Source organism: Globicephala melas, chromosome 10 (genome assembly GCF_963455315.2).
Source record: "Globicephala melas chromosome 10, mGloMel1.2, whole genome shotgun sequence".
NCBI lineage: Eukaryota > Metazoa > Chordata > Mammalia > Artiodactyla > Delphinidae > Globicephala > Globicephala melas.
In genome coordinates this window covers 3,898,165-3,921,957 of record NC_083323.1, presented here as the reverse complement: position 1 = coordinate 3,921,957, position 23,793 = coordinate 3,898,165, and the positions used below count along the sequence as shown (strand labels likewise).

General features: G+C 47.4%; 1 protein-coding gene across 1 annotated transcript in view; it reads left to right on the top strand.

The window, feature by feature from the left end:
• Positions 1–23,572, top strand: part of ATXN10 (ataxin 10) — a 150,512-nt gene extending 126,940 nt beyond the window's left edge. The window contains exons 11-12 of the mRNA XM_030855647.2: positions 22,607–22,794; positions 23,270–23,572. Of these exons, the coding sequence (XP_030711507.1) occupies positions 22,607–22,794; positions 23,270–23,272 (191 nt within the window). The 3' untranslated portion in view covers positions 23,273–23,572. The remainder of the gene's footprint in view (positions 1–22,606; positions 22,795–23,269) is intronic.
• The last annotated feature ends 221 nt before the right edge of the window (positions 23,573–23,793 follow it).

The window sequence follows — 23,793 nt, the reverse complement described above, 5'->3', positions numbered from 1 at the left end:
AGTACAGTTTTTTTAGGTCAAGTTTGTCAAATTTTTACATTTTTAGTGATATTTTTGTCTACTTTGGTTTATTGGTTGTGGAGAGAAATGTTTTAAAATACCAGCCTACGATTATAGATTTCTCTAAATTTCTCCTTTTAGTTATATAACATTTTTCTTTATATATTTTGAGACAACATTATTAGACTAAGGTGTATAATAGGTCTTGAAAAATATCCCTGTTGTCACTGTAAAGTGACCCTCTGTATCTCTAAAAATGCTTTTTGCCTGTTACTAATACAGCTACTTTATCTCACTTTTGGTTGGTATTTACATGGTATAACCTTTACAGTCCTTTTATTTTCAGTCTTTCTGTGTCAGAGGTGTTTGTTGTAAACAGCATAGTTGATTTTTTCTTAATCTAGTTTCTTTGCCTTTTAGCTATTGCATTTAGCCCATTTATATTTTCTGTAATTACTGATGTGTTTGTATTTAAGCTACTCTGGTTTGCTTTCTATTTTATTTTATTTTTCTCTCTTTCTTTTGGATTGATTGTTTTATATTGTTTAATGTTTATCTTTTTCTGGTTTAAAAGTTTTTAATTCTTTTTTTCTATTCTGTTAATAGTGCCCTGGGAAATTACAACATGCTTCCTAGACTGAGGAAAATCTAATGTTTTTCAGACCTTTGCCCCCTTCCCAGATAATACAGGACCCCTCAACACCCCCCAGTTTATATGCTGTTGTTGTTATATATTTTTATCCTATTTTTACAACTCTGTAAGATGTTATTATCGTAGTTCTATAACATCAGTGTTCATTTAGATCTATCCACATTTGTACTGCTTTCCTGCCTTTCACCCCTCCTTATAGCTTTGTCTGTCCGCCTGGGATCATTTTCCTTCGGCCTGAAGTCCTTCTTTCAGAATTTCCTTTAAAGTGGGTTCATGGGTGAGGAACCATATGAGTTTGTTTGAAAATGTATGCCTGATTCCAGCATTTTGTTGTGATAGCTACAGGATCTCATTGTTTTAATATGTATACTTTGACTTCATTCTAGTATTTCCAGCATGGTATCTGCACCCTCTGCATCTGGTATCCTCCATGCCAGAGTGTCTCTACTTTACCCTTTTTGTTGGATGGATTTGGGACATAATCTAGAAGGAGAATCAACAAGACTTGGTGACACTTCAGAGGTGGGAGAATAAAAAAGAAACAGCATCACAGGTGACTCCCAGGTTTCTGACCTGAGCAACTAGATGGATGGAGATATTCCCACATTTATTGAGAAAGGGAATAATTTCAAAGGAGAATATAGACAGATGAATGTGTTCATAAGCTTCATCATTTGCCTGTTGTCACCAGTCACCTCTGAATTGTCAGAGTCAGTGGATGCTTTGCAGTTCTCATCATATTAACACTCAGTTCAACAGATCTCATCACTTCCTCAACATAACACTTTTTTCTTCCATGATGGTGCCTCCTCTTGTTTTTTTTTTCACGTCTTCCTGGCTCCTCCTCCTTATTCTCTGTTGTTTCTCCCTCTTCTACATGACTTTTAAACGTTGGAGTTCTGGACATTCCAGAGCTCAGGCTCTCTCTTCTCACTCTACATTTTCTCCCTAAAGAATCTCACCCATTTATTCCTTTATTCGTTTATTCATTCAATGTTTATTGAACACCTTTCATGTCCCAGACACTATTCTGGGCCCGTGGAATGACAGGGAATCCTGTAGGGAGGCTGTTGGCATCATGCAGGCAGGAGATGACAGTGGCCTGGGCCAGGCTGGTAGCCGTGGAGATGGGAGATGAAGTTGTATTCTGGGTATTCTGAAGGCTTTAAACATCATCTGTTCACCTTTGTCTACCAGGTGTAACCTCTAGACAGACCTCTCTTCTGAGTCTCAGGCGTATGTCTCTGACACCCTGCTTAACATTTTGCTTGCATATCTTACTGACACCCCAAACCTAGGATGTCCAAAGTTAAGCTATTAATATCTCTGCAAAATTCTCCCCTGTCTTTTTCAATAAATGTGGGAATATCTCCATCCATCTAGGCGCTCAGGTCAGAAACCTGGGAGTCGCTCATGATGCTGTTTTTTACTCTCCGGCCACTAAAGTGTCACCAAGTCTTGTTGATTCTCCCTCCAGAATACGTCCCAAATCCACCCATTTCCCTTCATCTCCATTGCTACCATCCAGTCCATACTCTCCTCACCCCTGGCCTGGATGTCAGCAGTAGCTTCCTAAGTCATCTTTCAGTTTCTGGTTTTGTTGTGTTGCGGTGATATTTATTCCCCATCCATTCGGTGCAGTCTTTTACAACCAAAATAGGGTCATTCCTCTCTGCCTCTTGACTCTCCCTGCCCCACACCATCCCTCATAAACATGCCCATTTGCGAAACCTCCAAGCCTGCCCATTGTCCTGAGAATAAGTCCACAGGCCCCAGCGCGTCCTGAGAGGTCCTGTGTGGTCTTGCCTACCTGCCTTTTCATTTACCTCCAGACCGCTCTTCCTTTTTTCTTTTTTCTCTTGCCCTACCCAGGTACGAGGGGACTTTCTTGCCTTTTGGGAGGTCTGAGGTCTTCTGCCAGCGCTCAGTAGGTGTTCTGTGGGAGTTGTTCCACGTGTAGATGTATTTCTGGTGTATCTGTGGGGAGGAAGGTGATCTCTGCGTCTCACTCTTCCGCCATCTTGAAGCTCCTCCCGGTCTCCCTTTTTTAGCATTCCCCAGAGACTCTTCGTTTTTTGTGTCTCAGATCTATCTAATTTCTCACCTCAAGGCAGTCGTTACGCTCATCTCTCAGCCTGGACTCTCTCCCCTGGCTCAGTCCTCCTCGTCTCCATGTCCACCTTCCTCGTCTCTTCCTCAGGGAAGCCTTGCCGGTTGACCCCTGCTAGAACCTGCTCTGTTCCTTCAGCTTATCACAGTCTGTAATTGGATGAATATTTGTGCATTTATGTCTTAATTACCCTCGAGACCAAGGCCCATGTGGCAGGGGCCATTTTTTCTGTTTCTCACCTAAGTATAATATGTTGCTGTCAGGTGCATAGTAAATGTCCAATAAATATTTCTTAGATGGGTAGGTGACAGAGTAAAACAGTGAACAAATGCATGAAAAAGCAGCAGCTTGAGGAAGGGGTGTGTGTGTGTGTGTGTGTGTGTTTGGTGGGTGAGGGGTGGTTCAAAGCACAGGAGAAATTTCTCCCACGGGTTTGATGATTCTCTTGTGAATTGAATAAGCGTGGTTTGGCAGTGATACTATTTCAGCTTGGTTTGGTTTAACCCCTTCTAATAACTCACACCAGTCAAGCTTTCATTGAACTTTAATTTCAGTATTTTGTGTTAAAAAGCAACAGATATTTCGGATATGCCTAGACTAGGAATCAGTGCAGAGATAGTAAACGTCAGTTAACGAAAATACCTCCGTTCTCTGATCACCCCACATGGACTGGCTGCGTCCGTGTACTCACACGTCCTCCACGGGGTGGGTGGGGATGAGGGCTCGTGTTACCTTAGGGTAGTAGTCCTTGTTCCCCGTGGGCAGTCTGTGGTTTGGACCCTATGAAAGACTTCCTCTTTACTTGGGGATTAGGAATTTCAAGGTGGCTGAAAGCTCTCCCAGGCTGAGAACAGGGCTAGGAGGCTTACTGTCCCATCTCTTGGAGGTGGCTTCTAGAGACCGACTGGGGTTTCTAGTTCCAGGGAAAAGACAACATCTCAAAGGGGTGCTTAACCCCAAAGGACAGCGCTCCGCGACGGCTGCTGCGTCAGGGACACAAGACCAGCTGTTCACTCGCCGGCTCCCTTGCGGAGACCCGCAGTAATGACACAGTAGCAGATGCCATCGGAAAATTCCAGCTCCGCTACCACAGGGTCCATTTCTTATTTGTCATCTATTGTGGCAAGTGGGATTTTTTATTGTTGTTGTTTCCAAATAGAAACAGCTGAGCTTTATTTGAAATGTTTTCCCTTGATTCTCTTTTGATCTATGTTTTGATCAGTTGTCCTTGATGTGGTTTTTTTTTTTATATTGTTTTTATTGGAGGGGGAGGGGACAGGGATAGGATGAGAGTCTAAACAGGGTTGGGGTTTTTTTCTGTTCTTTCTTTTTCTTCCTTCCTTTCTGTTTCCTTCTTTCTTTTTTTATTGAAAGCCCTCATTTGTAAGTTTTACTTGTGTACAGAAATGTAACCGTTTATAGGAATAATAACCAAACAGCATTTCCCCAGTGATCTCGTGTTCGGGAAGTATGGCATAGTGGCAAGACCATCAGTTCTGGGGCTAGACAGATGCAGATTCTGCCCCTTCTTAACCTCTAAACACTTCACTTAAACCTCTGTTGTGAGTTTTAGCTTATTTATCTAAAATGGGACCTATCCCCGCAGGGTTATGGTGAATGTGAAATGTCATCATGTTTGCAAAGTGCTCAGCCTATAGTTTCTCAACAAGTAGATGTTCTTGTACAAATATCCTGTTACAGCTGTTAATGCTAGGAGAAAGGTATATTTTCATCTGTGATTGCACTGGGTCAGTGGTAGAACTGAAATAATAATGATAATAATATCACAGGACAGAAGAGAGAGTCCTCAAACAGAGTAACACATGCACAACAAAGGCGCCCCTGTAGCTGAGCAGAAAAGGATGGTCTTTTTGGGGTTTTTTGGGGTTTTTTTTTTTTTGGTCTTTTTCCATAAATGGTGCTAGACCGATTTAATATCCGTAGGGGGGAAAAAGCCTACCACCCCTACCTCTTCCCATTCATGAACATTAATTCAAGATGAATCATAGACCTTAATGTGAAAGGGAAAACACAAGAGCTTCTAGAAGGAATCATAAGAGAATATGGTTATTGTCTTAGAAGAGGCAAAGATTTCATAAACAAGGCATCAAAATTATAACCGAAAAGCGCTAACTATAAGAGAAAGACTTTGAAAAGGTTTTTGCATTGTATATATCTGACAAAGGACTCATACCCATAATAAATAAAGGACTCCTGCAAAACAACAAAGAAAAGGTAATTCAGTTTTTAAGAATGGACAAAAGACCCATGGCATTTCACAAAAGAGGAAATCCAGATAGATGGCCAGTAAATGTATGAAAAGAGCTCAACATCATCATTCATCAGGGAAGTGCAAATTGAACCCACAGTAAGGAGCCCACCAGAATGGCTCATAAGAGGACTGACAGCACCCAGTGACGGCAAGGATGTGCAGCAACCTGAACCTTAGTAAACTGATGGTGGAGACGGCAACTGGAAAAATGCCCTTGGAAAACTGTCGGTGTCTGCTAACACTAGGCGTCCACCAGCCCTGTGAGCCGGCAGTTGCGCCCCTAGCTGTACCCCCAGGAGAAATGCATACACGTATCTATCAGAAGACGTGTGCAGGAGCCTTCCTAGTCACATTATTTATAATAGCCCCGAAGTGGAAACATCCGAAGTAGTCATCAGTAGAACAGAAGTTGTGGAATGTTCATTCCGTGGAACAATACACAGCAGTAAAGAATGAACTGCTCTGTGTGACAAATGGATTAACTTCACTAACGTAGTTTTCAGCTAAAGAAGCCAGATTCAAAAAGAGTATACACTGTAGGATTCCATTTACGCGAAGTTTAAGAACGGGCAGAATTAATCTGTGGCGACTGCAGTCAGAATGGTGGTTACCTTGAGGGGTAGGAGGGCGGCTGTTGATAGGGAAGGGGTACTTGGAGGCCCTCCAGGGTGCTGGGCACGTTCTGCATCTTGATCTGGGTGGGGTCATGTGATGTGTATGTGTGAGAAAACCCATCAGGATATACACTTAGGACGTGTGCGTTCTGTTGCTCCTCACATTAAAATTCTTAAAATCATTGAGTTATTTCTAGGTGCCAAGCCCTATGCTATACCCTTTACATACATTATCTCGCACAATTTTTTTTTTTTAACAAAAGCCTCTTTGTTGGGAACTATTATTTTACAGATGAGAGAAGTAAAGCTCAGAGAGTTGGTTCCCTGACTGCAGCTGGTCCGGGCTCTCCCAGCTCGTGAGTGGCAGGACCAAGGTGCGAGCCCAGGATTGTCTAGTTCAAGTGTCTAGACGTCCTTGCGGGTGCTTCCTTCACTCCCTCACAGTGTTTCTTCCAGTCTCCCTTTCTTGGGGGACACGTGGGCATTCAGATGGGTTGGATGCAGTCTTGAGTTAATCAGTCCTGTTGCGTCTAGCACGTGGTACCCACTCCTCTGCTTTGGCCTCAGGTAATAATCGAGGTAGATACCTAAGCCCTGAGGTGGTAGCCGCCTTGGAAAACAGGTACCTCTGCCACGGCCAACTCCTTCCTCTTCTAAGGCTTGAGCATGTATGTCTTCTCCTGGAATTTTCCCACAGTCCCCCTGAACTGAGCCTGAGTCCCTCGTCTTGATCTTCTGCGGATCCGTTGTGTTACCCCTGCCACTCTGTGAACATAGCACATGGAAACACCTGGATACGTAACTCTTTCCCTCTAAAAAAGTCTATCCTAGGCGGGATCTGTATCATATTGCACACCCCACATTGGACGCTGTGTGTTACCACAGTGTGTCCCAAAGCATATTTTTTTCTGCAGTATCTTAAATAGCTATTATATGAGGGAAGGCTCCTAAATAATACATATATGTAGGACCTGTGTTAAGCAGGTGTCTCTCTTGCAGGGTACCACGGAATGAATCTTTACTGTTCTCATGTGCATTTTGGAAACTCTGGACTACAGTGCCACATCTTGGGGAATGCAGGAATTATAGTATAAACATGGAGACACGTTCCATTCTATACTCTTTCTTCATGAGGAGTCTAGCTTGTGACTGCGCCTGCCAAGCAGCCACCAGAGGGAGGCGTTCAGGGAGATGCCTTAAACATTTCAGAATGGCACAGCTGGCTAAACTTGATGTTGTTTATAAAAGGCGTCAGTGAGTTTCCACACCGGAGAAGTACTTATGCGGTATGCACAAAATGATACGTTTCTGCTTTTAATATCTTACTGTGCCCATCCTAATGTTCAAAGCAGAAATCTTTCTGCTGAAATCAGTCTTTCCTCCTCCGGAGGGGAAGGACTGTCTTCTATTGACTTCTGTGTCCCCAGCATTAAACAGCTGGTGAACCTTCAGTGATCATTTGTTCAGTTGTTGAGCTGACATTAATTAAAACTAGAAAACCTCTTAATGCTGTTTGGCTTTCAAAAGGTAAACTTTGGGTTTGGCTTCCCAGTGATTTAATTTGGTTTTTTAAAGCCTCTCATTGATTCTCTTACCCCTCACCTAGTGTGATTGAAGGTGTGCAAACCATATCTTTCTCCCTGTCCAAAGCAAACAAGTGCGCACACGACTTCGCAGGTTAGCGGAGGCCTCCCTGGGACCCTGTGTGAAGCAAGTCAGTGAGGGGCTATGGGTGGGCGATGCTCAGGTGCCACTCCCAGGCTGAGGAGAGCGTAACACGCTGCCACCCTGCACCCCACACACGCTCACACAGATGCAGGCCAAGGCGTCATCTAAATTGACCCGTTCAGGGGCTTCCCTGGTGGCGCAGTGGTTAAGAATCCGCCTGCCAATGCAGGGGACACGGGTTCGAGCCCTGGTCCGGGAAGATCCCACATGCCATGGAGCAACTAAGCCCGTGCACTACAACTACTGAGCCTGAGCTCTAGAGCCCGTGTGCCACAACTACTAAAGCCTGAGCGCCTGGACCCCGTGCTCTGCAACAAGAGAAGCCACCACAATGAGAAGCCCGCGCACCACAACAAAGAGTAGCCCCCGATCGCCACAACTAGAGAAAGCCAGCGCACAGCAACGAAGACCCAACACAGCCAAAAATTTTTTTAAAAAGAGTCAAAGAGCACAAACCTGATGGATTTGACTATATAAATAAATAAACAAACGTGTTCAGAATGAAAGAGGGAAGAAGACCTGTTTTATGTAGCTTCTACGGTATCCTAGCAACTGGTTCCCCAGGGCTCGAAGCCGAAAGTTGGAGGAGTGGGATGTCATATCTTGCATGAGGCTCTCACAAAAGTGGACTCTGTTTCCTTGTTCAGGTGTTTTGGCAAATAGTCCCAGCTCTTTTAAAATGAGACTAAAATACTTCAGGCTGTACTCCTTCAGATGGTGTCTACTCAGCTCTTAGTTGTGTGCTGCTCGTTTTCTTACATCCCTAAGATCACAGCGGCTAGAAATGAAAACTGTTGTCAGCACACTGAAACGTCTGCATGTGAAGGCTGCCGAGCCGTGCGCGTCTCCTGCGCACACGGAGAGGCCAGAGTGCGTGGTGTGCGCACCTGCCCGCTGACCTCAGGCCTGCGCACTCACCTGGGCTCCGGGTCGGTCTTGCCAAGCCTGCCTCGCTCAGCTGTCCCCCTGCCTCTCGGACGTCAGAACGCGTCCGGTCCTGCTCTGTCCTGTTTACTTGCATGAAAAGCACAATTGCTTGAGGTTTATTGTCACGTAAGGTAGAAAATGGGAGTCTGTCCTTTTCCAAGGTGAGGTGCCTGGTGTGAACTGTGTCACCCTTGCTCCCACTCAGCCTGGGTGGGGACGGGGCAAGGCGCCCTCACACCAGAAGTAGTGAGACAGGGTCCTCGGAAGCTGCTCCCTTCGACTCCCTGGCTGCCACTTCAGCCACCTGGCTTTGAGGTGACACCGTGTTTTCTTAATTTTACTTCTCAGCCGTTACTATCAGTGTTTTAAGTGCCGCCATATAAAATTAATTTCAAACCAGAAACAAAGCTTTCGCGAACATTTGTTGCCATTAATTTTTGTTCTTAAGGATCCGCTCCTGTGGCTGATTGATTTGACAAATGCTGTCTGATGAGCGAAACTTTAGGGAAAGAACGTCGCTGGGAAACCACGTTAGAAATAACTCGCTTAAATGATTTCGCGTTAATAGTCTTCCGTGGCAGTTGTGAGTTTGCTAGCCTAAGTATTTTGAATTTTGAAACTAAAAGAAACTATATGAAACATCTGTTTATTGTTATATTACTTCTGGTTTTCTTTTAAAAACTTTTGACGACTTTATTTTTTAAGAGCAGTTTTAGGCTTACAACAAAGTTGGGAGGACAGTACGGGGACTTCCCATTTTCCCACAGCCCTCACACGTGCAGAGCCTCCCTCATCAGTAACCCCCAGCAGAGGGGCACTTCTGTTTTTTTTAACAGAAGTTGAACCTATGTTGACACATAATTATTACCCAGAGTCCATAGTTTAAGGGTCCACTTTTGATGTTGTACATTCTGTGGGTTTGGACAAATACGTAATGACACGTATCCATCATTGTAGTATCACACAGAGTATTTTCACTGTCCTAAAACTCCTCTGCGCTCCACCTCTGCATTGTCCCTCCCCTGACCCCGGGGAGGTGTCACTGATCCCCGGGGAGGTGTCCCCGGGTCACTGATCTTCTCCTGTCTCCATACTTCTGCCTTTTCCAGACTGTCACAGAGTTGGAATCATGCAGCACGTAGCCTTCAGGTTGGCTTCTTTCACTTGCTAAAGTGCACGTGCGCCCCCTCCATGTCTTGTCATGGCTTGCTAGCTCACTTCTTTCTTTAGTGCTGAAGAATATTCCATTGTCTGGGTGTACCAAGTACTTGTTTTTCAAAATTCTTTTCTCTAACACTGTTTGCATCATAATCGTTCTGCACCTCCCCAGTCTCTCTATGGTATAAAGTATAGTTTAAAAGAACTTTTGTTAAGTCTTGACTCTGTATTTCAGAAGTTGTATATCTGACGTATAGATTAGACCATAAAGTAGTAAGTTTGAAATATCAGCCTAAAATTCATCTGCATGACAGTTTCCCTCAGACACTGCCTCTCGTGGGGCTGAACTCAGATTCCAGGGAGCCTGTCTCTGCAAAGAATGTGCCGGATGCCTTTTGAAAGTACATTCAGGACACAGTTTACCAGCACAAGGACATCCAGAGTTTCAGTGCTTGGTAATCATACCTCACCTCTTTCCCCAAATGGCATTACCAGGCTGTCTCACTGGGCCTGTTGTAGTTGAGGTAGACTCCTCCGGCTGTCATACTCAGGGCGGTCCCCGAGGGTGAAGATCTGCCTTCAGAAGAGCCACTGAATTCAGAACAGAAGGATGACTGCCTGCACACAGCGTGCCCAGAGCACTTCCCGGAACGTGGGTTGTGCTTGAGAAGTGTTGCCGTTGTTATTTAGATGTGTATATTTTCTGACAAAGTTAATTAATTCCCAGTTTTTCTTTTTACGTTTGCGTTCTTTATTGAAATGAGCAGTGACTTTGCATGTGTTTTTAAATCACTGTACTTACATAGCACTGCCACACAGAATCCATATTTTGCAAGACACTTGCGAGGTCGGGTTGCTGGAGTTTGGCGCAGAGAAACATGTTCTAGGTACCCTGACTAATGCCAGTATTTTTGCCTGAAATGACCTTAGTCAAATGTAGCAGTGACAGAGAAGGGCCTGGTCCAAACATCGGTGTGCCACAGCCATCTCACGCCGCCGTTAAATAGTAACTGGCTGGCCGTCCGTTTTGCGATCATCATTCTTAGCAGGAAGTGTTGCATTCTCTGTGCCACTTATTTGTCTAGAACCGGAAGATTAAAAAGAAAGCCCTTACTGGGCGAGTGAGCCCGTGAAGGGATGAGGTTGGCCCTCACTGGATACAGACAAGGGTGCCGAGGGCCGGGCCCTGGAGCCGCCGGGGCAGGAGGCTGGCAGCCCTGCTCGTGGGCTGTGACGGGGGAGCGCAGCCGGGCTGGCTGTGTCCCAGTGCCAGCCCTGGTGGCAGCTTTCCCACGTTTGTTCGTGGATCTGAGCAGCTCGAAGGGAAGGCGGGGCCTGCTTTCTGCCTGGAGCTGACGGCCTCATGGGGGTGACAGGGGCAGGGAGGCCTCCGGGTGCTCTGGCCTTTCGTGTCCTCATGGCTCTGGGGATCCACATCACCCCCACTTCATTTGGATAACGGTCGCAAACTCAGAACATACAAAAGTAAAGCTAACTTTCAGACATACTCGCCTTTTCCATTCTTACCGTCCTCAGGTCTGGACGTCTCCTCTGAGGTAGAGACAAGGTGCCTTTGCCCCTGGGGCCGCCAGAGTGGGGCATGGCCGTGTGGCCTGTGAGCCCTGGCCGGCCCCCTCCCCACGCCGGCAGCTGGCCTCTGAGCTGCCAGGAAAGGCCGTGTGGGCAACGGGCAGACCTCTTCTTCAGGGTTAACTGAGTGCAGCGGAAAGCAGGCCCCGTGCTGTGCAGAAGCCTCGCTGCTGGACAGAAGCCCGGCAAGAGCAAAGCTAAGAGGTGGTTCGCAGTTTCCAGTACAGGCCCAGCCCTGTGCTGGAGAGCCTTCACGTGACTGTGAGGAGCCAGCGCTTACAAGAGAGTCGTGTCTGCATTCTTAGTTAAGGGCCTAATTTTAACATTCTCACGGAAGCTCACAGAATGAAGACAGTGTCAAATGCAGAGAGAGATCTGCACTTTCTGGTTAAGGGTAGGAAAATCCTCTCAGAAGTCAAAACATTTTCCCAGTTTTTGAGAGAAACCAAAATATGTCAGAATCAAAGCTACTCTGCTGTCTTTCTGTCCTAAAGCACCTTCAGAAACTAGCACAGCTCTTGTTCACGTGTTTCCTCTGGGTGTAATTAGGAAGCACCAGGGAATCCTAATGGGTTTTCAAGAAGAAAATGACAACGAAAGTTTCTGATGCACAATCCGTCAGGCACCCGGGCTGCGAGTGGGCTGCACATCCTGGGCAACACTTGTGAATCACTGAGACAGTGGAAGCCGCAGAATTCAGAGGCGCTTTGGGGCGTTACGGGGCAGTATTTCTTAGGGCTGTCTAGTTGAGGGAACATGTGAATTGCCATTTGGCAAATCAACCCAAACTTCAAGTTCAGTCATCCTCATTTTTTTTAATTGTACTTATCTTGAAATACAGTGTGCGTACCGCAAAGTGGGAAGAGCCTATGTGTGTTGTTTGCAAATAATTGTAAAGCAGACATGTGTAACCAACACCCAGGTCAAGGCGAAAAACACTGCCAGACTTCTCTGAGCCCCTCCCCAACCGAGCTCCTTATCAGGCATCCCTGCCCTCCTCCGGTTAGCTCCTGTGCATGCGGCCTACACAGTGTGCTTTGGGTTGGCCGTCTTTGAGATTCATATAAATGGAATCATGGCTTGCATTGTTTCGTCATTTGTCACTCAAAAGCATGATTGTGAGATTCAAGCCAACCGTTGCATGTAGTTTACCGTATAGTATTCCATTGCAAGAAGATACAACGTTTATTCATTCATTCAGTTGGCGGACATGTGGCTCATTTCCACTTTGGGGCTATCACAGTTAATGCTGCTGTGAACTTTTTCGTCCATGCACGTATCCTGGCACGTGAGCATGAGGTGTCTTAAGGACTGGAATCTGTGTCTTGCGTATCTTCAGCTTTATTCTAGGTGATGCCACACTCTTTTTGGAATTGATCGTACCAGTTTTTACTCCCATCGGCAGTGTATGAGCTCCCTTTCCTTTACCTTATCGACACTTGATGCTGTCACTTAGAAATTTTCGCCATTCTGATGAGTATAATATGTCCTTGTGATGTTAAATACTCTAATTAGTAATAAGTACGTTTTGATTTTTTGTTGATCATTTGGTTTATTGACCATTTGGATTTCCTGTGTCATGAAGATGTTCAAGTTTTTTTTATTCCTATATTTATGTTTTCTTTTTTTTTGCGGTACCTGGGCCTCTCACTGTTGCGGCCTCTCCCATTGCGGAGCACAGGCTCCGGACGCGCAGGCTCAGCAGCCATGGTTCACGGGCCCAGCCGCTCCTCCTGGACCGGGGCACGAACCCACGTCCCCTGCATTGGCAGGCGGACTCCCAACCACTGCGCCACCAGGGAAGCCCCCACCCCCTCTTGACTGGGGACTCTCTGGGAGCTGCTGGGAGGGGAGGAGGGGTGGAGAGGCCACCAGCATGGCCTGGGTGACCCATAGAGTTCATCACCCCCGGAGACTAGTGACATTTGGACCAAGGACAGTGCTAACAGATGCTTAGGCACATGCAGTATGCTGACGCTTTGGTCCCTGCTGGGTCTTGTCGAGTCCACAGTCCTCCAGAAGCACCACACTGTTTGTGTTCTTCATTTACGCCCTTGTGTCTTAGAACTGTTTCTGACCCTTGGCTGTGCTTTACTAATGTCAGATGTCATTAGTACTAGACCAACAGTCATCTTCCTTAATTTGGATGGGGTTACTTAACGTTCTCTACTCGAAATTTTAATTTCATTTTGAGCTGTTTATTGTTACTTCCAAAGACGTTTTGCAGAGGTAGTCACTCTGACTGGTATCTGAGAGCTTATCTTTCGAGATTTCTTTGAAGAGAAAGGGGGTCTGTTTCAAGTGTTATAAAACCTGCTACTCCTTCGCTGTCGTATGGGCAGAGCTCAGAAGCTCGCGGTCAGACTGGCCGGAGGAAGGACCGCACTGGGCCTCCCCCAAGTGTCCTCCCGTCGGCTGTGGGCCCTGAGGAGGGCTTAGGAGCAGCGGGGTGGGTGCTGGAGCCTGCATCCAAGCTAGGCCCGCCCACTGCAGGTGTGTGACCTCGGACAGGACCTCAGCCTCCTGTGTCTGATGAGTTTTCTCATCAGTAGAATGGGTTTTTAACACCTCCCGCAGGTGGTGTGTTTGTGAAGGTTGAATACTTTCTGTGAGTGCTTGTAACAGCCCCTGACACATGTTGTACACTCTGCAGGTGATAACGCCCGCTGCTGCCATTACTTTTATTATTATTACTGTTATTATTTTATGCAGATAAACTGGCAGTCTTGGCTTACATGAGAGACACTTAAGCTAATTCCTCTGGCAAAGCTTTGCTTACATGGAAGGTAGAAATTCATTCAAGCCAGCGATTCCTTTATTCCAAAGAGCACAGAGCACTATAGAAATACCCTCCTACCTGGCTGCCAGGGCCTTGAGTGGGCTGTCTCCTCTGGGCTCTCACTGGCTTCTCAGTCGTCAGAGCCCAGGGACCTCAGGTTACGTCACACCCTTCTGCGCCATCGCCAAGTGCGGCTTCTCTTCATAAGCTTCTCAGTCGTCAGAGCCCAGGGACCTCAGATTATGTCATACCTTCTGCGCCATCGCCAAGTGCAGCTTGCTGCCGGCGGTGCCCCTGGATGCGGGTTGAGACTCGGGGGCAGCAGCTTTCCTTGAGAAGTTTACTGTGTCCAGAAAGCCTATCCCTCAGGAGGTCTCCCCTGCAGCCCAGAGGCTGAGGCTGTGCAGCGCGGGGTGGGGTCTGTGTGCATGTGTCACTGATGCCTCACGTACAGCTCAGATCTGACGGGAGAACTGGGGTGCCTGCCCTTGTTAGAGGACGGAGGCCAGGCACCAGGGAGCATTCATCCAGAGGTGTTTAAAACTTCCCTCCTCCTGTGTGCACCAGGAGCTGCAGTGGCCCAGCCCGGAGTCCCTGCACACAGGTGAGCACACGTTCCATAGAAGGGCTCAGGATGACACGGTGACAGTATAGCGTGCGGGGACCCAGGAGAGGGGGAGGGCGACCCCCCATGGGACAGGCCCTGCTCCGTATCGTGGGCCTCTGCTACATGCCCGGCATGTGCCAGGCTCTGCTGAGCACGGTACACGCAGTGGCTCCTGCGGAGTCTCAGAAGTGACGTTAGAGCCCTGCCCCAGATACACGTGGAACCGCTTGGTGGCCCCAGGCCCTGTGCTTTAAGTTAGAAGTGGCCGTGGTTGGTTCTGATCTGAGACCTGTTGTGTGGCAGACGCCAGACGGACTGCCCCTTACCACGCCCGGCTTTGAGGTGGTGAGTGAGATGACTCCAGAATGCGCAATGGACAAAATTAGTTTCGGTGCCGTAGGATCCTTTACCACAAAACCCTGTGGATGTGAGGTACCTGCAAGCCCAGCGCTCGCTCGGCCACAGGCGCTTTGGAGTGGGGAGCGCGTGGTGACTGCGGACCCAAGCGGGTATCATCTTCCCGTTACTTCACTGCCACACTGACAGGCTCGCTGGGCGGGGTGGCAGCAGCCAGCCTTGGGTGCCTGCGCTTTAGCCATCTGGGATTCGTGAAGGACAGAGGGCTCATCCCGGCCAGGGGCCAGGCTGAGGACCGTGGTTCCGCGGTTCTTCGCCCACGTGATGATGCTGACGGGCCTGGCAAGATGGAAGGACGGCTCAGGCTCCCGAGAGGGGCCTTCAAGCTGGGACCAGCTCATCTCTCCCTTTAGACGTTGGGTTGACGGAAAGCGAGTCGTGCATACTGAGGACAGTGAATGGAGCCTTTGTTCCAGAATCTTTAAGAAACAGGTTATGCACAGAGACAACATTTCTCTGGTTGACCCTTGTATATACGTTAGGATATTTCTGTCAGATTCAGCAGTGTTTTATTGGGCCTTTGTACCACTTCTTTGATGTTCTAGTTCCCTAGAGATTTAAGAGACCGAAAGGCAGCCTCGGCTTTCCAAGCAGTGGTGTTTCTGAGATGACTTTTTCCCTCGATAAAGACTGAAAGCCTCCCCTCCTTGTAGGACATGTTAAACACCAGTGTTGCCTTACGTTCTTCGGACTGTGACCTGCAGGGTACAGATCTGCCAGTTATTTGTCCCCCACCCTCTGCTGTTAGTTGGGGTTTATTCTGCCGTGTTCAGTATTAACGATTAGCCGTTAATTGGCAAATGAGAGCGTACACATACATTGATTTATGAATGCTGTTAGGATACACTACAAAACCTAGAACAGTCCGCATTGGCACGGCACTGAAACACTTGAACCACAGATGTGCCCTCGTATTTAATTGCAAAAATGCAGAGGGAAGTTAGACATCAGATAGACCAACAATTTGGAGAAGGAAGAGGGAGCCCAAAGGGTGGTTTGTGCTGGTTACTGAACACACACTGGTCTCCAGCACCGTGCGAGGAGGCCGGGTGCACAGTCTGCACGATGAAGACTTCCACTTTAGTTTTCTGAGTGAGAAGAGTGCGTAGTCTACCTGAGTGACTTACGTGGAAGTTGAGAGAATCGTTGCAGATGAAGGCAGAGCTGGGATGCGCTTTACTGCGCAGTGAAGTGTCTCTTAGTTTGGAGGTAGAGTCGCCTCTGCAGAAGTGGTTGGCACTTCATACAGGAACACTAACGGCGTTTTTCAGGTTTATTTCCTCCGCGAGGACCCTCTCTTGTCTGTGCCCCGTGTCATAGGTAAGTTGCCCTCCCTCCTCTGCCCCCGCCTCGCCCCACTCAGGTGCCCCCTGTGGCGTGTTTGGACAGGTTCCTCCTGCAGCAGTCAGAGCCTCATTGGAACCTGGGGTTCCCTGGGCAGCCGTTTGGGAAATGCCTTTTTTTTATTTTCTTCTCTCCTCAGAAAGTGAATACTTGAAGAGCAGGGCAGAGGTGGGTCAGGACGCCTGCAGACGGGGTCGGGGTCGGAGACCTGGGCCCACCGGGAGCGTGGCCCCCGAGGTGCACAGTCTCTCCGACTCGCGTGGCTGGGAGGGAAGCAGAGCTGGTTATCTCAGCAGGAGGCGAAGTCATCCTGTCGGTGTCACGTTCCGTGCCCTTTCTTTCCTTCGGCTGACAGAAATTGCCAGATTTTGAAGTGTTTGGTTCTCAGCAACGTAAAGCATTTCCAGAACATTTTCAAACCCAACTACTGCTTTGCAGTCTGAAAAATTACGCAGTTTTACCATAGTCTGAGAAGGTACTAGTTTAGATGTGGAAGCTGTTTATTAAGCATCCTCACCTTGAGGGAGGTCTCGTCATGATGTGGCAGAAGAGGACATGGTTTTGTGGAAGCCTAATGACATGGTCTTGCCTGGTATGGGGCGTCCTGTTCTCAGACCAACTTCATCAAAGGTTTCTGACGTCTGTTCTGTGGCCTGCTAAGTAGTATGCTTTGGAAAGTTTGCCAGTACATAAACTCCTTGCCATAAACGGGTTTGTTGTCTAAAAATAATTTTTAAAAATATCCTGGAAGCAAAATTAAACGTAGATATTATGTATAGTAGACCTATTTGTTATATGTACATTATACATTTTATATTAAATATAGAGATATATATTACACATCTACAGGTATATTAATATATAAAACACCATTTACAGATATTACGCATATAGTTTTGTCTGTACACACATATATATCCTGAAAAGTCAGTAAAATCTTCTATCATTTAAATTGTTTTAATTTAAATAGTTTAAGTTTTTCAGTACCAGTTCCTTTAAAAGCTTATTTTTTCATTCAGCGAATATTTATTGGTTCCTTCCATGTTCTAGGCCAGAGTTTTGCAAACCTTTTCTGTGAAGGGCTGCATTTAGTCAGCAGTTCTGGCTTTGCTAGCCATACTGTCTCCATCACAACTCACCAGCTCAGCCGCTGCAGCGTGAAAGCAGCCGTAAACAGTTCATAAATGAATGAGCATGGCTGTGTGCCGGTAAGACTTTATTATGGAGACTGACGTTTGAACTGCAAATAATTTTTGTGTGTCACAAATTGGTATTCTTCTTTTGATTTTTTTTCCCCAACCATTTAAAAATATGAAAACTACTTTTAACTTGCAGCCATGCAAAAACATGGGCCATAATTTACCACCCCCTGTTCTCATCAGCCTTCTAGACACAGCAGTGACCAGAGCAGAGTCCCTGTCATAGCGGGGCCTGCGTCCCGGGCACCTGCAGGACTTCAAGCAGCACTGATTTCAATAACTGAAAGTTAGGTGGCGTCTTTCTCATCAGACAGTTCCAGGTTTAATGTTTTAACTCACCTAACTTGACTTTAAAAGTGAATTGGGCACATACATCTGCTGGTTGTGGACTCTTTTTCTGTCTCGGTTAGTCCCCCAGCCTACATCCTTCTGCCCTGCCCTGTCTCCTCACCTACCTGGTGCAAGGCTGCAGGGCTCAGCGTGGAGCCCGTGTCTTCCCGAATCCCGATGCACCACTGCCACCACACGAGTGCTCGGCGGGGGGTGGGGCAGGGACCACTTCTCGCTTGGACTCACCAGGCCCTGTGGTTTCCAGGTGCTCAGTCCCACGCTCGTCTCTGTGGCTCCTTCAGACACCACGTGTTCTGATGAAGAGCCGGCTGGACTGTCGAGTCCTCACCGTAGTGCTGATCGCAGGGTTCTTTGAAGGCAGTTTTGTAACAAACAGGCTCACGCCTTCTGTTTGGAGTCGCCATGGAAACGTTAGAAGCTGTCTTTCTAAAGGCAAGCAGACAATAAAGCACTTCGAGTGTTAAGGATTAGAGGCTCTAGAAGATGTTTAATTTTCTCCCCCACTCTTGCTTGCTTTCTGTCTCCGTAGAGAGGGAACAAGAGGGTGATGTGAATATTAACCGGGGCACGCTTTCATCTCCCTGTGACCCTCGAGGCTCGGCCTTTCCTGCGCTAACGAGGGGAGTCGTGCGTGCATATTCATAAGCCGGGCTTGGGCATCAGACACTGCTCACGACGGGGGGGGGGGGGGGGGGGTGCGGCTTTCCGTGCTTCTCTTTTCGACGCAAACATTATGAAAGCAACGACTATTAAAATTTGGTTTTTTAATTATTATTAAGTCGGAGACCCTAGACATTAGTGCCAAAATGTTCCCACTGGAAATAGGGACAGATTAGAGGACTTTGTGTGGTATTTAATTTATAGGCGGACAGTACAAACCCCAGAATGCTGTGCTTGTTTAGGGTAGAGATGTAGCGCACATCTTTAGTATCTGCCCAAGAAGAGCGTGAAGCGGCACGTGAAATCCTCCTCAAAGAGGAAATAAGATCAGTTTCACTTACAAAGAATATGAACTGTATACATTTAAGTGAAAGTGTTGGGGGTTGCACTGTTGTTCGTGTGTTATCTCTGATATTCAAGGTTCTGGAAGGGCATTGACCCCACTGTGGCTGTGTGGCCTTCCTCCCCCCCACCCCTCCCATGCCCTCCACTTAACGTCTTTTGCCCTTTGAATACCGGTTTCGGAAGAAGACTAGATTGCCTTTGCTGCCTTGGACTCCAGTGCTACTTCCACTGGGTTGTTGATATGGTGGCTGTACCAGGAGCCCCATCCGTGGGAGACGTGACGGTCACGTCCGTTCCTGAAGCCGTGCGGCCCAGCGGGTCTGTCCATCAGGAAAATCGTCATCAATCTCATCCTCTTCCGTGCTCCTTTTTCCTGCATATAAAACGGGGATCGTGTAAGTTTTTCTACAGAAATGAGATACTAAACACTTCTTAGAACACCGTTATGGGACTTCCACAAAATGTGCTAGTTACCCCCGCAGATGAACATGATTGAAATCCACCCTTGCATCTGTCCACGTGGGAATTCTCCCGTGTTTTGTTGTCATGGACCTCTTATTAACACGGTCCAGCTTCCTTGCCCAGGTTGCATTTACTTTCATCTAGTCTCAACCCTGCAAAGCCCTGAGTCAGGAAACCACACCAAGGACCGCTGCAGAAGGAAAAGCACAGCCTGTGTGGGTCACTACAGTGCCACGATGCCTTCCTGCGCGCGCGTACACAAACGCGCACACACACACGCACACGGTGAGTGGGAGATAGCGTTTGCTCACTTGGACATCAGGCAAACATTTCCCAGCACCGTTCTTGGAACGGAGGACAGAAGGGTAAATAAGCCATCAGACTTGCTTATGAGGAGTTCACAGGGTGTTCAGGTGGACGGAGATATAAACAGATAATCATAGCTCACATGACGTCAACAAACACATTGAGGATCCACTCTGTGTCAGGACCGAGCTGTGTGCTGGGGATCTAGAGGTGGATTCTGTGTGGCTCCTGGCCTTGAGAAGCTCATAGACACCTAAGCAGATAAGTAAGTGCAATGGGATGAGAACTAGTTAAAAAAAAAAGGGCGGGGGGTGGGGGGAGGTGTTTTGGAAATACAGAGCAGGCGCGCCTAGCTTATGCTGGTGATGAGGGGGGGCTGAGACAGAGAGGGTGGGCTTCCAGGAGCGTGAGCTCGGCTGTGCGCCCTGTGGGGAAGGGGCAGGTGAGGGGAGGCGTGTCCCGGGGCAGGGCCTCATGTGTGGACAGACAGGTGGGGCCTGGCGAGGTGATGTTGACAGAGCCTGGGGTGTGAAGGGCACCTGGCACAGAGGGATGCAGGGACCCTCTGCAGGGGTCTTATTTGCCCTGTAACTGAAACCATTTGACAGTTCGAGCTCTGCATGGTGGTTCCTTCCCCCAGAGACACTCGGCATTGGCAACTGGCAGTGACAAGGCTGGCATCACATTCCTCGATTACAGAGCCAATCAACCCTCCAGTTTTGAGGTGCTTGCGAGGCATTTCTGGGAATTTCCCTTTTCTTTCAATTACATTTAAGCTTCCTGGTTAGGAAGCTTCAGGAAGCAGCTTTTTGCATCTGTCATTTAGCGTTAGAGAGTCATACCTATGAACTAGAATTCTCTAGGCTTGCCTAAATTTACCCTCAGTTGTTCGCTTCGCCAGTCGGTTCTCATGATCACTGCCTCCCCCTTTTCCTACAACAAGTGAGGAAATGGATTTGAGTAATGATGATGTCCTGCATGAGAAATCAGTTGTAGCAAATGATTCATTGTTGAGAAATTTACTGATGTGTTGGAAGTTTCTGTCGCCCGGGATCATCATTTTTATTCTCTATCCTGTCACAAAGTGGGGGTTTGGTGATGTGGCAAAGGAGAAACGCAGATTTAGGTGTTTGGTTTTTTTTTTTTGCGGTACGCGGGCCTCTCACTGCCGTGGCCTCTCGCGTTGCAGAGCACAGGCTCCGGACGTGCAGGCTCAGCGGCCATGGCTCATGGGCCCAGCCGCTCCGCGGCATTGTGGGATCTTCCCGGACCGGGGCACGAACCTGTGTCCCCCGCATCGGCAGGCGGACTCTCAACCGCTGCGCCACCAGGGAAGCCCTGATTTAGGTTTTACGTGTTGTGAGTACTTGTGTGGATTCATCTCCAGGAAAGGAGTACCGTCTTCTGAAGGACCTGGGCTTTATCATGAGAGGATGACAGGCAATGGCGAGATGAGAACACTTTCCCCACCAAAGGGGGCGGCTAACTATAGAAACACATCAGCTGGGCGCCGGCAATTCCCATTCTTTGCCCTTTGGAACACGTTAGCCATTCATACCCCCGAGTGGTTTTGATGATAAGCCTCTTAAGACCAGTGGGTCATTTCCTCCACAGCGTTTGCTGGTCCTCTTCCTCATGCAGCCCTGCGGCCCGTCCTGGAGGAGCTGGGGAGGCGGGCCGGCCGGCAGCTGGTTCCTGTGTGAGGCCCCAGTGTGATCGGACTGCGGGCCAGTGTGGGCTGTGTTGGAGGGACTGACAGGGAGCAACCACAAAATGCTTCCTGAACGCGAAGCTGGTGCATTTCCTGTGTTTCATTTGCCTAACTTTAGTCTCAGGCTCACTTTTTAGTTTCCTCTGAGGTTATTGCACTAGGGAAACAGTTTGATACACTTTCTTTGTGCATATGGCGGCCTTTCTCTGTGGCTTCCTGTGTCCAGACGAGGAGCCAGAAGCGTCTCGGCCCCAGCCTCACCGCCGTGCTGGGACGTGCGACAGGATCAGGAGTGCCGACTCAACAGCTGAAGGACCCGCCTCTCATACCTTCTGGGGGCACAGAGCCCCAGTTCTGGCATCAGAAATGCCTGCATGGGAAACGTCTGGTAATAAGGAGAAAGGGCTTTTTTCCTGCTACCTTCCATCTGATCTTGGGCAGGGGGGCCTCTTTTCGTTGGAAAAAGTGTCTGTTCCACGCTTGGCACTTTGTTTCTTCCGAACCAACAGAGGGTGCCAGGCCCACTGTTCTTGGTATCTCTCTGTGTCCCTGGATCCAAGACTACAGCAGTTTTTATACAGCCTTTAGAGAAGGACATCTAGCCGCAACTTAATGCCTTTGTGAGGTTCACGCAGCTCTTGGTAACTAAATCAAAGACTTCAGAAAACAGTGCAGTGATTCTATATTCTTCGTAAGGTGTCTTCTGTCTGCTGTGAAAGACGCTGCGCACAACATTTAAAATTAGGGCCAGGGCACAGTAAGGCACAAGGATGAGATGCTTTCTCAAGGGCACAAGGATTCAGACTGAGCAGTAAATCCTTCAAAGTCTTCCTTCATCTTTAAAATATGGAATGAGGGAAATTCCATGGTGACTCCCAGCAAACAGTTCTTATCTGTAACTGGGCTTACTTTAAACAAGACGGTTGTCTTGTCTGATTCCAGCCTGGCGTCTTCATGCCTCATCCTGTAGCGCTCTTACTCCTGGCCTGCTGACTCAGTAACATAATCACCCAACGTACGTGTGTGCGTGCGCGCGCATGTGCCGTCCTGCACACAGGCTTGTGTTCACACACCTCAGATGTGACTGCTCTAAGCCTTTGCTTCCTCGTTCGTTCATTCAGTTCAGTATCTCTGTGGGCCGGTTGCTGGACATCTCACACACACACACACACATTGGACATACATGTGTATATGCGTGTCATAACTTTTTAATTATTTCTCGCTTTGCATGCGTATTCATAGCACATCCTCAAGAAAAATGTGTTGGTTCTGGGCTTTTAGGGTTGCTTGCTCCTCTCCTCCTTTTCCAGTAATGCTCGTGGGAAGTTCTAAAACAGGGAAGTACATTGGCAGATTCCTTCACTCTGGTTCCAGTTCTCACCCAGTGGGTGGTGCTCGCCATCCGAAACCTCACGGAGGACAATAGCCAAAACCAAGACTTGATTGCCAAGATGGAGGAGCAGGGCCTGGCAGACGCGTCCCTGCTTAAAAAAGTGGGCTTTGAAGTTGAGAAGAGGGGTGACAAGCTGATTCTGAAGTCCACTAGTGACACACCTCAGCTGGTAAGTATGCCAGAAGGAGTGGTCATTCCCTTTCAGTCTGTAGAAAGTGGTCCCTGCTTCCCCATCACCTTGGGTGTGACACAGTTCCTTCATAAGGACATGGATGGGAGTAATTTTGCCTTCTAAGATGGCAAAGAAAGCCCTAAGTTTAATTGCAAGTAATTTTTCATTCAGGCTTTATGCTGCCATTTTCTTAAGATAGTTGAAATTTCAAACTCGTTCTAGGGGAAAAATAGAAAATGGTATCGAAATTTTCACGTGGTCTAAAAGTTTTTGGCAGTAATTAGACTTTCTTTAAAAGATAGCTAATGTTCAGCAATGAAAAGAACACAAAACTCCTTGTATGATATTGAATGAGTTGTTTCAGGTTTCTTTCCATTACTTCTATCGTAGACCAAAATTCTCTGTATGTTTTTTTCCTTTGTTCTTGTAAATAGCTCTGTTACATCTGCAGTTTTGTTTTTTTTCTTCTTAGTGAATGAACTCTCCATCCAAAACTGAATTTTTGGAATCTGTTTCATGGATTTTTCATCTTCTGCAGTATGTGAATTTGCGAGTGTTTGAAGATTTATTAAGTACAAATTCAAGAACCTGTGACTCTTTTAGACAATAGAGTTAAATGCGTATAAGCTTAAAAGTGAAAGTACATGAGTATTCTGTGGTTTCTTTGCTTTAAAAATGTAATTGTCTGGTTTGCTTTTGTCCCCGTGGATACAATGTGCGTTTAAGTGATATATTGTACTTACTGTGGCCGCAGATAATAAATTCCTCTTGTTGAGCGCATGTCCCTTCCTTGGCAAAGGCTTGGAAGTTTGCTCGGGTCCGCTTGCTCCTCGGCAGGTCGGCCTCCTTCCCTTCATTGTCTCTTCCCGTGGGGTTTTCTGGGCTGTGGCAGGCAGCTGAAGTAGTTTCTCACTGTGATTAATTCTAGCAATCTCTTTTCACCCCTTCTGCCTTTCCAAAACATTGACAAGACTCATTTCCAGTTAATTAATTCGA